This window comes from Poecilia reticulata, chromosome 13 (genome assembly GCF_904066995.2).
Source record: "Poecilia reticulata chromosome 13, P_reticulata-male-v2, whole genome shotgun sequence".
Lineage (NCBI taxonomy): Eukaryota > Metazoa > Chordata > Actinopteri > Cyprinodontiformes > Poeciliidae > Poecilia > Poecilia reticulata.
This window is the reverse complement of record NC_088842.1, coordinates 13,813,925-13,831,645: the sequence shown is the minus strand read 5'-3', so window position 1 is coordinate 13,831,645 and position 17,721 is coordinate 13,813,925. Positions and strand designations below refer to the sequence as shown.

Below are 17,721 nucleotides of genomic sequence, written 5' to 3'. Positions count from 1 at the left end.
TATTTTATATCAAAGAAAGAAAGCCAGAGGAAGCATAACATGCAGTTTACAAATGATTATTTAACTTAATAAGGGCAATGCATTTTATAGAGTAGGTTCTGATTCAGCAATATTATAAAGGTTTTAAGCACAAACAACCTGTTTTATAACATTCAATATCTGTTTGGCTTCAGATCCAGACTTTGACTAGGTCATTTTTTAAATCTTCATTTTGTTTTCAGTAAATGTCCTGAATTTCAGGGGTTCCTTAAGGTCAGCTATAGGGAGTAAGTGAGAAGCTACAATCACTCCTATAGTAGGCTGCATATCTGAAAAATGCTCACCATGCAGATTTATTAAATGTATTTATATTTCGCATTTTCAGCAACACTGCAATTCAAAGTGCTTCACACGATTAAAAGGAAAATAAAACAACAAAAAAGCATGAAAAACATTACATTCTTGTGGCAAAGTAAAGAAAAACAATTACAGGTTGAGAGACAAACTGCAGTTTATGATGCGCAGAGATGTTATTGATCAAAATCAGCTTTAAACACATATAGCTAACACAAGAACATTAGAATATGAACGAATATATTTTGTTTTATACTGAGGTGTAGCAGAAAAAGTGAACCAAGCAGACTTATATTTCTCTTCCGCAGTCATTTGAATCAACGTTGAGTCATCGCTGCTGTTTGAGTTGGAGCTTTACTGAAACTCAAATGAACTCACCGGGCAGGGGGCAAAAGCACCGCAAAAAAAAAACGTGTTTTTCTGCATGTCCGAGTCTCAATCAGGAGTTGTCATGTTTCCATGATGAGGAGTCATGACACAGGGCCCGGAGAGGAGGACAGGTGTCTGTCTGGGCGGGGCGGAGGCAGCCGCTCAGGTGAGCGAAGCCACGCCCCCTGGAGACCAAACAGTCGTTGCTGCTGGCAGTCGGACTACTTTCCCCGCAGAATCCCCACTGTGATCCAGACACAAGAGCTGCTCTCAGGGACCATCGATGAATGGCAGCAGCTCTGCGCTTTTATTCTCTGCATTTTTAGAACAAGAACCAGAATCAGTGTTTCATTTATAGCAGGAAAAAAACAAAAAAAAAACAAACAGCGATCGCGTTAGTGATGGAGCGGCTGCACGAGTGGAGCTTCAAGCCAAAGACACTGGAGGAGGACTTTTACTTTGACTATGGAGCGGAGGAAATAACAGATTACCAGGACCCCTCTGAACTCCTGGCTGCTCTGAAACAAAAGGAGGAAGAGGTTATTTTGGCAGCGCAGCTGGGAAACGCGTTGCTCCTGGAAAACCGTCAGCTGAAGGAGCAGAGCGACAAGCTTCATGAGCAGTTCACCGACAAGCTGGAGGTAAGGGGGGGGAAACAGATTTCTCTTTTTTTTCTTTTTTTTAAGCGTTTTAAACGGGATTTAATTAACCAAAGGGGTATATATATACTTAGCTAAATGTATAACTGGAGAAATGTGCTGCGTAAAAAGTTTGCGTTTTAGGTGGGCGGGTGACTGGGATAATGAGTTTTCACAGCTCGGAGGGAAATGTCTTCTGTTTTAAAGAGAGCGATAAACACAGAGGAACAGATTAAACTGGGTAGAATGAACAGAATTGCAAGTAAATGGTTATTTTAATACCATCTGCCAAATTCATGAAAAAGCCATTCACGTCTTCTGAAAAGTGCTTCAAGCTTGTGTCCCATCTTTATAAAAGGCACAATAAAGGTGAACTTGTTTCCCCCCCCATAAGTTGTTGTACTTGTGTGTAAGAAAAATCGGGTCTCCGCCTATTTGTTCTCTCTAAAAACAAAACAATCACTCTCAGTTTCGGTGACTGAATAAGCATTTCTGTCCGACTGAAATGTCAACACGGAAATGATTCCCATGCCACATGCTGCAAAGTGAGGGGGAAAAAGCTGCCAAACTGTCCTGGACTTCTCTCTTATGGTAAACATTTCGTGTGCAACAGCAAGTCGGTGTTATAGTCAGACCGTGAGGAGGGACGCTGTTCCCATGTGCCAGGTGTTTTGTTGGATAAAATCTCACACTTGAACGATTACACATCTTTTTGTTCCTGTATCTGAAGCCCCGTTCAGGTATGATGTAACTGTATCCCCCGTTGGATACAAAGAGCAACAGCAAAAATAATGGGAAAGTATTGGAGTCAGTACGGCATAAAAACTCCCAGACTGATATGTTTAACTGGCCCTGCAGATGATCGTGAGGGGAGCCTCAGGGGTCATCGGAGTGTCTCTACTCTCTGATCTATGTCTGTTTCAGAGCCTTTGCAGGATCAGGGCTCCTCACACACTCTGGGACTTTCTAAATTGTTTAAAATGCTGAAAAGCTGTTGAGATTGTGTTTAATCTGTGGTACAATTTTAATTATATAAAATGTTATATATATATATATATATATATATATATATATATATATATGTAGCAATACCAAGTGATTACAACATCAGGAAAAAGGAGCATGAGAAATTGGAGAAATACCAGGGCCTCAGGGAGGAACTGGAAAAGACCTGGAAGGTGAAGACCACAGTGGTGCCTGTGGTCATCGGGGCCCTCGGGGCAGTCACCCCCAAACTGGAGCAGTGGCTCAAACAGATCCCAGGAACAACATCAGACATCTCAGTCCAGAAATGTGCAGTTCTAGGCACTGCCAAGATACTGCGCAGAACCCTCAAGCTCCCAGGCCTCTGGTAGAGGACCCGAGCTCAGAGGATGAAACAGACCACCCGCGGAGGGTGAGAAGGGAATTTTATATATATATATATATATATATATACTGCTCAAAAAAATAAAGGGAACACTTAAACAACACAATATAACTCCAAGTCAAACTTCTGTGAAATCAAACTGTCCACTTAGGAAGCAACACTGATTGACAACGGGGACCCTTGTCGGGTCAATCAGTGTTGCTTCCTAGTGGACAGTTTGATTTCATAGAAGTTTGACTTGGAGTTATATTGTGTTGTTTAAGTGTTCCCTACTTTTTTGGGGGAGATGAAAGTGGTGATGGGAAAGTTTGATTATGGCCTCTAAGCTGTTTCTGTCTGGGCTCCTAACCTGCGAGACACAATGATACAGAACAAACAGATTCACTCAGATATAGATTCACTGATAGTAGATGGCTATACTGGAAGAAGTCCCATAAATCAATGGATACTACAAATTACATCCACTCTTCCACCAGATAGGATTTCTTGTGTATTGAAGAGCAATATGGAAAAACTTGAAAACAATTTGGAGGCTCTTCATTTATCAAAAAGATGGAGAAAGAAGAACTTTACTTAAATATATAAAGTCAATAAAAGAGCACTTGTTTAGTTTTTACGTTTGCTTTTTGTTTGTACTGTAGTATTTCATGCAATAATGCAGGATGATTTTGTCATAAAATCCTAATTTTGTCGTAAAATCAAATAAAAAATAAAAAAACTATGCACACACCCTGGATGAAGGGCATGAATGACTCGATGATTTTGGACCTGATGTTCCTGCCGTCACCTGTTCACCTTCCGCCTCGTTTCCACCTGCAGGAGCTGGAGCAGGGGCGTCATGAGCTGCGACTGAAGCTGGAGGGCTGCCAGTCCCACTGGGAGAGCCAGGTGGGAGAGCTGGAGCGGGACGTCAGGGAGCTGAGCGCCCAGGTGGAGCAGCTGACCCGGGCGCTCAGCGAGGCCGAGAGGGACAAGGGCCGGCTGCAGCTGGAGCACGGCGAGCAGACGCAGCGTCTCAGGGAGGAGCTCAGAACTGTGAGTCCAACACAGAAAAACAAACCCTTGTGGCCGACGGATCCACTTTTTCAGGCCGTCTGGGCCAAACCGCATAACTGGAGTGTAATCTGATCCGATTGTATGAAACTAAGCTGCTTGTGTGTCAGTGTGACTGAGTCTGAACTGTCTTAGCGTTAAGCTGAGACTCTCTGCGCTCAGAGTGAGGTCCTTAAACAAATTCTTACTGTCCAGAGGCAGAAGAGTCAGAAGTTTACATACGCTGATGTTCCATGCGTTTCAGAACTTTAGAGTTCTGGATCCAAACTGCAGGCATTTGTCTTGTAATCATTAATACCTGCAATTAAAAAAAAAAGTCCAATGCATCATTCAAGTACTACGATTAAAATAAAAATGGAAGTGTATTTAAACTTCTAACAAGAACCGTATATACAGGAGAGACTTTCAGTCAGTAGCTGGGTGCTTTTTCTTTTTTCTTTTTTTGGGTCATGTTGCGGAAGATCTGTTCTGGTGTTGAGCAGGATGGAAATAATATGTAAACAAGAAGGAGAGTGAAAGCTAAAGGCGTGACTTGATTTCAGATGGGGAGGAGAGATTAGACTGTATCTGACTGCTGCTGGTGTCACTTTACAAAAATAAATGCACAAGAAATCCAGTTTCAGTGACTTTTGTAGCCATTTCAAAGATTCCAGCTCTTGAAATGTGTTTTTCGGTGTGCGTGTGTGTGTGTGTGTGTGTGTGTGTGTGTGTGTGTGTGTGTGTGTGTGTGTGTGTGTGTGTGTGTGTGTGTGTGTGTGTGTGTGTGTGTGTGTGTGTGTGTGTGTGTGTGTGTGTGTGTGTGTGTGTGTGTGTGTGCCTGCGTGCTTGTTTTTAAGATACTAAAAAAAATAACTAAAACCTTTCCTCTAAATCCATCAGGCTCAGAGATATCTATCAGTTTCTCCAAAGTTGTCCCAAATAATCCTTATTAAGTCTTTAGTCTGCTTAGTGTTTCAGATCAGTTAATGAAGTTACACAAAGTTAAGTTTTAACTCCAAAGCTTGCTTGACATCACAAGTGATTCAATGACGGCATCCAGCTGACTCAGGTCCGTCGTCCTGCAAGCGTTCAAGTCAAACATTTATCATCCTCGGTTTCTCATCTCACAGAAAAACCCCTCCCAGAGCACAAAAATTAGGTCTGACATATTTTACGGCTTCTTATCAGTGAACCAGGAGGAGCCGATCGGATCCCCCAGCTGGACAACCTTGAGTAATTTTCCAGCCTTAGAAAACATGTCGTGTTCTCCCAAACATTTGTGAAAATGTTGCGTTCCACTCGACCGGTCGCCTAACAGACCCGCTCCTTTGTGTTGTTGTGAAATCTGCCTCAAAAGTTAAAAATGAATCCAAACGGGAGCTAAACCCTCCCAGAAGTCAAGGTCCAAATAATCAAGGAACTCCTCCACTGCTGGGAATCATCAGACTCCCTTAAAGTTCAGGAAAAAGGCAATTTAGATAAAAAAATCTCAACTCTCTGTGCTGCTTTAGAAAAGAGAGAGAGAGAGAGAGAGAGAGAGAGAGAGAGAGAGAGATGAAGGAAGTGTCTAATTTGGCTGGCAGGAGTCATTCAGTTATTGTCTCTGAGTTGCTGGTAAAATGTCAGAAACTGAATCGGACAAGTCGGTGGAACTACTTTGGAGAGGAGTTTTGTGTTGAACGTTTGGTGGTCAGATGTGGTGAAGCGGACCACCGCTGCCCGCTCGGGTGAGTCGTGGCTATTTGTCATGTTTTTTTTATTTTTTAATTGCAGCTTGCAGATTGGTGGCCTGTTAGGTCCAGAAAGGTTGACTTATTATCCGCAAACCCAAAAACAACACAATTTTCTTCTTTCCTCGTATCCCAGGCATTAAAATGCATGAAGCTAAGGAGTTCTTTCAGAAGACAGTAGATTGATCAAATTTCTCTATTTTCTTTACTAGTAATCATTTAGTTTCAGAATCAGGACAATAATCACCTCAACAAATGAAATGTCAGTGTGTTGATACCTCCTGAAGACAGAAACACAACAACCGTTCTGATTGTGGCTGGATTTCATAATTAATTTGCCTTGCCAGAAAATTAATTGTCCTTTAAACTGTTTTCATTTTGTTACTTTAAGACCACAAGCTTCAATGTGTTTTATGAGCTTTTTATACGAACAAAACTAAATGGCTCATAGTTATAAACTGGGGGGACAGAAACAGCTTATTTTCAAAAGTTATGCATGTTTTTGTCTTGGGAGTTTGTTGAACCGCCTTTCACTCGAGTCACGGCTGAAAGTGGAGGGTGTTGACATGCTAAATGGTGTTTTTTTTAGTTTTTTTTGCCAAATCACTCAAGCTCATTCATGTCTTACGAAGAAAATCAATGGAAATGATCGTACATCCTCAGTTAGATTTAGGCGTGGACTTTGACTGGACCGTTTTAGTGAAGTTCTTGTCCCGTTTTGACAGGTTTTCTTCCAGGATTGAGTTTTATCCATCTTTTCTTTTTTTACCAACTCTGATTGTGGCAGTTCCCCTCTCCCTATGGAAGAAAGGCGCCTCCACATCATGATGCGGCTACCACCGTGTTTCACTGTGGGGACGGCGTGTTCAGGATGAACTATTATGTTTGGGGGCTTAAAAAGACCAGTTCCATCTGGTCTTTTTATTTTAAGATTTTACTGGAAGCAGCAGTTTAAAAACAACACAGAGAGCGGAAAATGTCCACACAGAGTTCAGAAATGAGTGGATAAACAACAGGTCCAGATTCAGAGAGGGACAGCTTGAACATCAGGGACAACTGAGCGCTGCCAGGTTTTAATCACATTAATGGTCAGTCTGCCTGATGCATCCGTTTGTTTTTAATTGCATGATTCGCATTAGTGGAAATTTTCCTGTCAGCCTTTATCAAGCTAAAACATGAAAAGTAATTCAGAAGAAAGAGGAGGTTTTGACATTTTCTTCTCGGGCTGAAAAACGAGAAACTTCATTGGGAACTTGAACGTGAACTTGGCTACAGTTGATAAGAAATGCCAGCCTGCAGCAGGAGTCTGTTTATGATGGCAGGCTGGAGATATTCAGTTTCTGAAAGGAGAACTGAGGTTATTAACAGATCAGATCCACTCAACCTCAGTGACACCGGTCCAGTTTTCCTCAAGTCGTCCTGACTATCCCACCATGTTTGTTGACTTTCTAATGTTCTAATTATGTAAACAGAAACCCATGTTGAAAATGCTACTAATGCTATATGAATGAGTGCATGACCTGCCGTATACATGCAAAACAAAGGTTAAAAAATGAATTCAAATGGAATAAAAGAAATAGCAGTGCACAGGATGTCAAAATGGATAACTAACATGAAATAACAATTTATGTCTTTATGGTTTTCATACAGGATGTCTATTAGTTTAACTTTAGTCCCTTTATTTATTTGTTTGCCACACCAGTCTTTGATCATTATCCTCAATGTTTGAAATTGTGACAAGAAGTTAAGATTTTATTCTACAGAATACTAAAAGAGCTTTTATTTGTGAGTGAAGTAATCCAAGAAGCATTTGTAGTAAATCAATGAAGGAAATTGCTCAGTTTTCCATCATTTTTCAGCATTTTTATTTAGTTTTAAATAAAAATGTGATGATGTGTTACTCCTTACATTTATTTAAACGCTACTTTAAACACATTTTTAAGCATTATTTTTTAAGTAAGGATCTGGTTTTGTTTCACAGACCAAAAAGAGACTTTATTTTACAAGTACTGCTACAGAGGCTTTCCTGATAGATAATAATCATCCATGGAAGTTAATAATATACTTTTTTTTTAAGATTTAAAAAAACTATGATTTAATAGAAAAAAAATATATATATATATTATCCCTTTTTTTCCTGCATTGAGACATTATAAAAATCATTACTTTTTGTGAAAACTTGATATCACCCCTACAAGTTTTAAACTTACACTTTTTGGATTTAAAAATCTTATAATACTGATAACTTTTCATTGTTAAAAGTAATATTATTTTTGGGGAGTGTAAAATTTCCTCATTTCTTTCTTTAAACTCTTAAAGCATGTTGCTTTAGAAAAACGATATAGATGTTTTTATTATTATTATTATTATTATTATTATTATTATTATTTTAGATTTATTTTTCTCAATGTGGGAGAGGTCAAGTTATGTTGCAGATAAACTTTATTTTTATTTCCCCAACATTTGGGCCAACAGGGCTCCATTCTGCAGGCCTCACATTGACCCACAGTTCACCTTTCCACCTCTCGTTTCCCACTCGCTGCAGCGCGATCCCAAGCTCTGACTGTGGATCGCTGTTTTATGAGACAGCTGTGATAAATCCCTCTCTGTGGATTTCTGTTATTAGAAAAGGAGGCTGCCTGACTTACAAAAGCCTCCGTGACCTCTGACCCCGCCGTCGGCATCACCAAGCTTCGCAAATGCCATAAAACAGAAGCCGTTCTACTTTTAAGATATAAATCTGTCATTTCTTTTGACCGTTTTGATGCTGCCTCTCTCACCCAAACATCCCCGCGTCCCAGAGGGAGAGCCGACCTTTCCTGCAGGGTGGCGTCGGTTGTGGCTGCGGTTGTCAGCTGGTTGATGTCTTGGAAACCTGAGGCCTTATACTTCTTCCAGAGAAGGGTTCTCCTCGCTCTGGTGTTTTTGCTGATGGTCAGTGTGTTGGGGTCTCTATTGTGGAGGAGGCCCATGTTTGCGAAACGACAGAGACGAGATGTTCATTATTAGCTGCTCCCCAGACTACAACTTTGCTTCTGTGGGTCGTGTTTTGTTTTTGTCCATCAGTGTCTCCTTTGCTCTCATCACGCGTCCTCTGCTGTTTAAGCCTGACTTCCTCTTTGCACTCGCTGTGAAGCCCATTTGCCCCCATCGTGTCCAAGTTTACCCCCCCTGCTCCACGGCTGTCCAATGTGGCATGAAGATGTCACGAAGCAGACCAAGATGCCTCTGTGCTCAGCCTGCCGCCGAGGCCAGCCTTTCGTCTGGTATTATGTGGGGGTGATGGGACTTGACAGGCTCCTGCCGAACTGCTGAGTAAGGGGAATTGAGGGTCCGGGTTCAGGACACGGGAGGCTGGAGGCGGGGAGCAGGGCGGATATTTGGTCGCCACGGAGATACTGTGCAACTCTGAGTACTCTGAGCTTAATCTTGTTGATGTTGGATGTTAGAATTTTAAGGAACTTTCAGGGTTTGCAGCTTGTTTATTTTCCTGTGCTCAAGGCCAGATTCTGCAGTCCAATCAGATTTTGACCAGGGAAAAACTTGTGAATTGTAAAACAGCTTTTATTTGCATCTTAAAGCTATCTAAACTGTCCAAAAATTATTTGAAAAAACGTACATGGATCATGCAAACTTATAAAAACTATTTCTTTCATCACCTGACATGCAACTTCTTGTTGAGGCATAGTTTAGAGTATTTCTTTAAAGGGGAAGAATTATGTAAAATCAACGTTTTTGAGCTTTATATCATTAAGTTGTTCCCCCATCAAAAACATACCGGGAGTGTTGCCTTGAAACTTTCATGCACGTTTGAGAAATTCTTGACCTTTGCCCCCACAAAGCGCCAACTGTTTCTACTATTTCCTCCTCGGAGCAGCGCAGCTCCTTCAGACTAGCAGCAGCCAATAGCAAACACCTGGTGGAGCTACTCATCGGCTGAGCTCATCATGCAAACTGCTTCTTAGTTCAACACTCCTAGAAACGGGAAAACAGAGAAGTGTTGTTGTGAGGGTATGCTGACGATGTGCGAAAGAGCAGGAGCTTCTTAAAGAGACAGAGACTAATTTCAAGGCTTTAAATTATAAAGTAAAATTTCTTTTCATGTTTGAAGGTAACACAGTCACTGGATTGTGCTACAAAATGTCACTAAGAGCCTGGAAAATGCATAATGTCTGCCCTCTAAAGAGCTGGAGCTGTTTTTTTAACGATCTACTTAATACATAGCTTGTAAACATAGCTATACATTAAGCAATACTCGTGCTCTATTTGCTTCTGAATGTTGTAATGCTTAAAGGCCACAAGCTTCTGCTCCTTTGTAAGCCTGTTTTGTTTTCTCTCGCAAGGCGATGGAGGTGGAGAGAGCCATGTCCAGCGAGCTGCAGGCTCTGAAACAGGAGCTCCAGCAGAAAGGAGGCCACAACCGGCAGCAGGACGAAGAGCTGATCAGCGCCATGAAGGAGCAGGTAAATGCAGACATGATTAAAGCAAGTTCAGTGTTGCACTCCTGCTAATAACACGGCCTAATTATTTTCTACTTACGCTGACAGAGTTCAGAACAACCTGCCCTAACTTGTATCGGTTTGCTCCATGTTTTCGGTCAGTAATGTGTTTTTGTTTCATGTAGCATGAGCAACAAGCAGCAGCTCAGGAAAAACTATTCAAAAACATTGAGAATAACAAGATGGAATAAAAATAACGAGAGTTAAAAGGATGAAGAAAATTAAAAATGGATCCATAAATTAAGGCAACTTGCCTGATATTCTGTTTTTATTCTGTTTTTCTCCAGCGTAAATATAAAATAATTAGCTAAAAACTGTCATGTTGGGCTCTTAATGAAGCATTTTTGAATTTACCGTGGATTTATTGTCATCCTTGGACTTGCAGAATCAAATATGTACGCATTTACTCTTAAGATTTGGATAAATGTCTCTAAGCAAGTTGCAATGACATTCACAAGCTTCTGGAATAATTCAATGCGTAAAACTCAAATGGCAACTATACTTATAATTCATTATAACCATTCTTCTCAAAATTTATTCATAAGCCATTTTTAAACCTCCAAATTCTTCTCTTTTGTTTTTCATTTTTCTCTTCAATCCTCACTGCCTTTGTACCGTCTCACTGTTTCACTTTGCAGTAGATTCAGACGTACGGTTGTTGTAGGAGGATCAGGTGTTTAGATGAAAATCTGTTTTGCCATTTTTGTGCAGGTGTTGAGACTCACACAGAAGGAGCAGGAGCTGGAGCGACGCTTGGAGAGTGTCAGTCAAGAAAACGCTGAGCTCAGAGCCAGTTTGGCCTCTTTACAAACACGTTTGGCCCAGCATAACCAACTGGACGAGCAGCACAGCCAGCAGGTAAACACACACACACAGTGCGTCCGTCCTTCTTCAGAGCTATAAAACCGCTCCTGATTGGATTAATTAGATAAGTAAACAACATTGTGATGCTGCTGCTGAATGAATAAAAGCCTCGGTGATAAAGGGACGCTCCGCGCTCTGCCTGGCTTCCTGGGTTTCGATGGGATTGTAGAAAGAATTGCTAAACAATCACCTCATCCCTGCTATTGTAACTTCCACCCACAAGTCCGGATTCCTGACATGTTCGCTTGGTTTCATGTTTGCTGAGAGCCGGAATCTGGCCCGTCAGGATTTCTCTTCAGACGAATGTTTTTGCACAAGCCAAAACAAAAACCATGAGCAGCTCTAATAAACAGAATCAGACTCTTTTCCACTTTACACTTTTCATATTGTAATTGCAAGTTTTACAAAAAAATGATAGAAATTGTTGTTGTTACTTTTTGTTAAGCTTCGTGAAGCATGGCAGGAGGTGGAGGTGGCACGGGACCGCTCGCAGCAGCTTCAGGCTCAGGTGGAGGAGCTGCAGGAGGAGGTGTCCCTGCAGGACAGCAGGACCCACTTGGATGCCTCCTTGCTGTCGGAGCTGGAGGCGGCAGACTGGGGCATCAGCAAAGAACAGGTACAAGAGTTCAGCTTTGGTAACCATCCTTATGCAACAGAACGACTGGCTAAAGCATCTTAGGCGTCTGATTTATGCTTCAATACCTGCTCAGTAAATCGAAAGTGATTATTCTAATTGGGAACAATCCTATCAAGTGACTTGTCTTTTTAATTAAAAGTCTTTCTACTTATTGTTTTGCTACTTTATTATTAGTACTTTTATTAGAAAGTGCTAATAATGCTGGAAGACAATGTGTTAAAGGCCAATTCAGGCAGAGACCTACTTCTGCATTAGTCTGCATCTCTTGACTAATCACTTACATTTTTTGTGTATAGTAAAACAGTCAAAATGAAGAAAATTTCATGCATTAGATGTTATACAGACTTATCTCTCTGTGTCATTGCTATCAATGTCACGATTAGAACCATTTGTCTCAGTTTAGACGTTTATTAAAGTTAAAATCAGTAGAACGTTTGCGCTTAAAAACAGGTTTTTAAAGTGAGGCGTAATAAAGCTGAATTTCATAAGTATTACCTAACATTATCATTTTGATTTGGTAGCACTTTACTCCTTCAACAATGATGTTCAACAAGTTTTTGTATCTGTTTCTAGTTCATAGCAAGTGATTTTTTGTTTCATCTGGAGTTTTGATATGTTTCTCCAACTCAAAGCTTCTGCAATGTTCTTGCAATGCATCACCTTGAAATATTAATTGTTTCCAAACTTATTCAGTCTCTAATAAGGTCACATGTTGCTGCTGCTGCTGTTTTTATTTAGAGTTGTTTGCTAAAGTTTTATGCTAACTTTAGCTTCTGTCCTCACAGTTTTGATTTGACTTGTTGCTAATTCTGCTACTTCATAAACGGAGCTTATCATTGAATATTGTCAACTTTATTGAACAGAAAGACAAGAAGCTGTAGCAGTCTGTGCGGTCTCACTTTAACTCAAAGTTTCATTGTGGCAAGTTAAAATGAAAATAAAAACCAACAATGTGTTGAGCCCAGCCTGTAGCACGTTAGCACAGTTAATTAGGGAGAGTTTTTAGAAAATTGCCTTGTAATTCAAGACGAGGACCCTATTAGAGTAGATTTTTTTTTTTTTTACTTTTATTCTTTTAATAACTTTGTAATTCATGTTTGTCTTTCATTGGTTCATGGAGGACGTTGGTTTCCATGCCAATTGACACAACTGTGAAATTCTGAATGACTTTGGAAATCTGAAATTATTAAGAATAAATTAATTTTCATGCATTGCACCTGTTGGCAACTTTGGTCATCAACCTAAGAAAATTGGGTTTATGTTGGCCACACATTATATTTCTGAAACAAAATGTAAGTATTTCCTTTTCATTAAAACTTCATTAAAAATAGAAGTTTCTCTATAAAGAATTAAAGAAACAATATCAGTGGCAGTAATTTAGATTTATTTTGGGTATTGTGTTTAATAGCATTTCTTTAAAAATAAAAGGATTTTTTTACAAGGCTCTTTTTGTAAAAAAAATAAATCAAAACTATAAAGCATAGTTGAAGATTTTGCTAAAAAGCTCATATGCAAAACAGAAATAAAAACTCCTGATAAAAATCTCAGTTTGTTTGAAAATTGTTTACACTATTTATCTTTAAGCAATTTATAAGAGCCTTAAAACACATTTTACTTTCCCAGAAAAACAGATACTTGGGGAAAAGAAACAAAAGCCCTTTTCTCAGAAGTCATAAAGCTTCTCTTTAAAAATTACAGTAAACACAATCGTGCTCAACAGCAAGGCAATAAATTTTGGCAAATATTGACTGACAGAGATGCCAGCATTTTGTTTGGGCTGAACACGCTGTATCTGCATTGTTTGTTTCTGTAGTATTCTTGCCCTCAGTGCTTCGCTCATAGTGTGTTTGGAGCAAAAACTTTGCCAACGTATTACCCGGAATATTAATGTCTTTCCTGAAAGTCCTGAGCTGTGAGATCACAGAGAAACCCGGTCGATACGGGAGACTTCAGGAAATCAACACATATGTTGTGGTGAAAAACACAGTCACTCTTTTCCTGCAGAAAGGGGGAAGATGACGAGTTCTATGTGACAGTGTGACATAGTCAAAATGTCTTTGTGTGGAGAGATTGAACATAGAGGTCGATGAGTCTTCACACTCCTGATGTTAAAATATCAGTACAACAGGAAGATCTAATACGTTCCTGGATTCGTGCGTCATTCGCTTTGCTTCTCGTTTGTCCTGGCTGCATTGTAGGAATATTTCCATTATTATTATTTTCTTTTTCTTCAGCTTTCATGTCTGAAACATTTTAAAGAATCAGTTCATTTCTGTTCAAGCTTATGAGCCGAGGTGGTAGATGAAACATTTTATTGTTTCAGCCATGTCTCTTTTTATCAAATGTTGCCTGACATTCGAATAATAAAATTCAGGCCAGTCATCTGACACCAGTTCAGGTAAAAATAGAAATGAGCTAATCCCACTCGCCTCCCTTTGTGTAAATACCAGATGTCACTCATTCACTCAAGTCATGAGACTTCAGCAGACGGAAAGGAAACGGAACAAAGGAGTTTTTTTTTTTTTTTGTTGACCCGCTTTGACTTCCATTAAACCATCCTTGATATGTTTCATTTTGAAACCCACAAATATGTTGGCCTTCCCAGAAGCTGGGCCAGTTTTTTGAACCGGTTTTAATTACGCTAACTCTTTTTACTGAGGACAGGTTGACGCGTTTCTGTCTCTGCCTCCTCATATCAGATGACTGAAGAAATGGGCTCCATACTCCAGTTACTCCTCCCTCTGACCCGGGGTCTCAGCAGCTCAGACATCACGGATCAGCAGGACGACCTGCAGGCCTTGATGCGGCGACTGAAGGGAGCGGCCCAGTCCCTGTCGCACGCATCCAGTTCCCAGGTGAGGGCCAGCGGAGGGAAATGGGAACAAAAGGTTGCATTGTTGGTTGAAATCTAAAAAGGACAAAATGAGTTCACTTTTTTTTTTAAGTTGTCTCAACTTTCATTAGTAAAGAATCACTGTACAGGGATATATATCAGATAAAGAATGATCCAGTAAATCATGTGAGCTGCACTTTATGGGTAAGCATGCTTTACCTGAAAGTCAGGTTTGTATTTTTATATCTTTTGTTCAGCACTAGAGAAGCATACACAATACCTCATTATGATAATATGTAAATCTGCTGGGGTGAAACATTTACCTTTACTCTTTTATTAGAGGTAAGAGATGCATGCAGAACGAAGAAAAGTAAAAAGTGCGTCCTTAGCCATCTGGTTTATTTAGTCTTTCTTATTTAAATGCTGATATTTAACCTGCCCTTTTGCGTCTAAAAGAAAAAAGAAAATTATGTCGGAACAGTTTACGTTTTCTGGAGAAGAATAAAATTACGTCAGTTTCCATCAATGTCTTTCTCCGGAAAATATTTCAAGTTTTCTCTTTAGAATTATTTTTTGTGAAAAGTGATGCATAAATAAAGTTCAATTGTTTATTGGTTATTAAAAACACCTGAACACGTACAAGCACTGTTCACCACTGATTTGTCCCAGTTGATAATTTACAGAGTTTATTTTTGCTGCTATCTTGCAGATACAGTCGTCAATCTTTGTCTCGCTGCATTTGTACTGTAATTAAATAACCAGCCACGCCTTCAGAGGGCTGAAGCCACAGAAACCCCTTCTGCATGGCTGACACCTGACCTCTCTGCTAATGTCTGTTTCTGTCTAGGAGGTGAATCTGGCCTTTGTCGGCGGGACGGCCGATCACTGTGGGAATCTGAGCGCAGCGCAGGAGCTGAGGGATCAGGTAACCAGCGATGAAGAGAACTCGGGTCGTTGCCTGTGGCATCCTATTGTATCAAAACTGGGCTGCAGCACAGACTTTAAATCTTCTTTCTTACCATCAGCCCAAAGTAGCTGACTTAACTTATAAAAACTTAATATAACAGTATGAATACAGTTATACTCATCTTTTGGCTACTTTGCTTAATGCTACCTTTAAAATCTTTATTTTATTTACAAGTGAAAACAATCTTTCATAGCACATGATAAGATTTTGGGATAATGTGGTTTTGTTTAGCTTTTTGTTATTTTGTTTTCTTGCTGCAGAACATCCAGCTGCAGCAGGAGAATGCCGAGTTGCTGCAGAAGCTGCAGAGCATACAAGACCAAAAGGACTTCGTCCACCAGGCCATCAGAGACCGGGATGACGCTATCGCCAAGTACATAACTCATAATTGTTAAAGTATTCATATCAGATAGTTAGCAGTTTACATAAAGTGCTTTGCAAAAATATCCGTAGCTGCTAAACCTTTTCACAATTTGCCACGTCACAACCTAAAATTGGAATATATTTTATTTTGCATTGTGGAGAACGGGTACAAGCTTATTTGCAAATAAAACCTAAAGCATATTGAGATTCAATTCCCCCTTTTGCTTAGAGTCCCATAAATAAAATAAAAAGTATCATGCTGTGGGGGTCCTTTTCTTCAGAAGGGACAGAAAAGTCAGAGTTATGTAAAGACGAACAAAGCTTATAAAGGAGCCCTGGAAGAAAAGCTGACTGAAGCTGCCAGAAGCTGAGGTAGTTTTGACCCGACACACTCCTCGCATGTTTATCTGCTCATACTTTGAGAAACAATGCAACCTTATTTCTCCACCCCACAATTATTCACAACTTTAAGTTTGTCTATCAAATTAAATCTCTTTCAAACACATTGAAGTTTGTAATGTGAAAAAGGGCATGAATACTCTTGCAAGGCAAAGATAAATGATGGATGTGGTTTACGCTTGTTGTTACGTTGCGGCAAATCTGATCCTCATTTATTAGAAGCATTTTGTTTTATCTCTCAACAGGAAAAACTTGATGGAGGCTGAATTGGTGCGAAGCAAAAACGACATGATGTGTTTGAACAACCAATTATTAGACGCCATCCAACGTAAGCTGGAGCTGTCGCAGGAGCTGGAGGCCTGGCAGGTCAGCTTGTCTTCAGTTTTGACTCTTTCTAATGTCAGCTCAGCTCAAAAAAAAATGTTTTAATATCTGCAACAACTTGTATTTGGAAGTCTCTCCACGTGTCCTCAATGGAGTTGCATGTCATTTAATTACTTGATTTTTTTTTTTATTAAGACTTTCAAAAAAGACATTAATAAATATTCTTTGTTTATTAACATGGAGGTGTACACATACCATTTACCATTGAAACCAGGTTTATTGCTCAGAGGGTCCTTTCTCTGGGACAAAATGGCCGACTCCTAAAAACCTAGGATCCTTTCTGTCATCAAACTTTATACTTGACCCAGTGCAGTCAGGAAAGCAGCTCTCCACAACATTAGTTGCTTGTTCCTGACACTGCAGACAGTGTCTGCTAAAGATGCTAAAAGTCTAAAAGAGTGTTGAGATCATTTTAATGACGAATAAGAAAACTAAGTGAGAGAATCTCAATTTATGGAAGTTTATGAATTCTGTCCTGCTCACCTGCTCCGTCCTTCCTTCGTCTCAGGACGACATCCAGATCGTCATCAACCAGCAGCTGAAGTCGCAGCAGCAGACGGAGCAGCCGCAGAAGAAGCCCACCTCCAACGGCCTGGCGTTCTTCCGACGGCCCAGCAGGACGGCCTCCACCTGGACGCGCCAGCTCTCCCCTTCCTCCTCATGGAGTTCAGACAGTAATACGGACAAAGTGCAGGCCCCCTGGAGAGAATGGCTAAGACTGGGGAAAGGGGCACAGTACGGAAAGTAACGTCCTACAGAGCCCCACATGAAGCGACAAGATCAGAGAATGTCACAAGTGAAGACAACGAAGCCATGAAGTCGCCTCTGAGAGATGAAGGACACGAACAAAGACTTAATCGATGGACATTTGTAGCGCAACACATTTCAGTGAAGGCTCAGCCTTCTTCAGATCTAAGCTGTGACAACACAGGCAATCTAATTGAAACTGCTAACAAATTGTGAGCATGGTCTCTTATTTTGCTTATTATATAAAACTGTATAATAATTACACGACGCTTGTAATTCAGTGGAAAGTTTTTGTTTATTTAACTTGACGATCAAACACTTAATTAATTTTACACTGAATCTATTTCCACTAAGTTGGATGTAAAAGTTTATGTTCTTTGAAGGTTTTGTTCAAAAGTTACTTTCTTCTGAGATGTACAGTAATGTATTTTTTTTAAATATAATTTTCATTTTGTCTTTTGTTAAAAAAGTTCATTTTTTCCTGAATGTTTATTCTGCAGACACGTCTGACTGTTCAGTTTTGAAGTCACTCCGTCATAAACTGTTGTTTTCCTAAA

At 40.1% G+C, this 17,721-nt stretch overlaps 1 protein-coding gene across 1 annotated transcript; it reads left to right on the top strand.

Moving 5' to 3' along the window:
* The first annotated feature begins 999 nt into the window (after window positions 1-999).
* On the top strand, window positions 1,000-17,721 carry LOC103474564 (BICD family-like cargo adapter 1). The gene is made up of 10 exons (XM_008425634.3): window positions 1,000-1,343; window positions 3,529-3,744; window positions 9,815-9,934; window positions 10,682-10,828; window positions 11,280-11,450; window positions 14,171-14,326; window positions 15,152-15,229; window positions 15,532-15,644; window positions 16,279-16,399; window positions 16,926-17,721. The coding sequence occupies exons 1-10, from the start codon at window positions 1,104-1,106 to the stop codon at window positions 17,163-17,165; spliced, it is 1,602 nt and encodes a 533-aa protein (XP_008423856.2). The 5' UTR covers window positions 1,000-1,103; the 3' UTR covers window positions 17,166-17,721.

Bases quoted from the DNA above. Each gene is read 5' to 3' on its own strand.
- LOC103474564 (XM_008425634.3), top strand. From the start codon at position 1,104: ATGGAGCGGCTGCACGAGTGGAGCTTCAAGCCAAAGACACTGGAGGAG. The intron at 14,327-15,151 runs GTGAGGGCCAGC...GTTTCTGTCTAG, and splicing joins CGCACGCATCCAGTTCCCAG to GAGGTGAATCTGGCCTTTGT. The intron at 15,645-16,278 runs GTACATAACTCA...ATCTCTCAACAG, and splicing joins CGGGATGACGCTATCGCCAA to GAAAAACTTGATGGAGGCTG.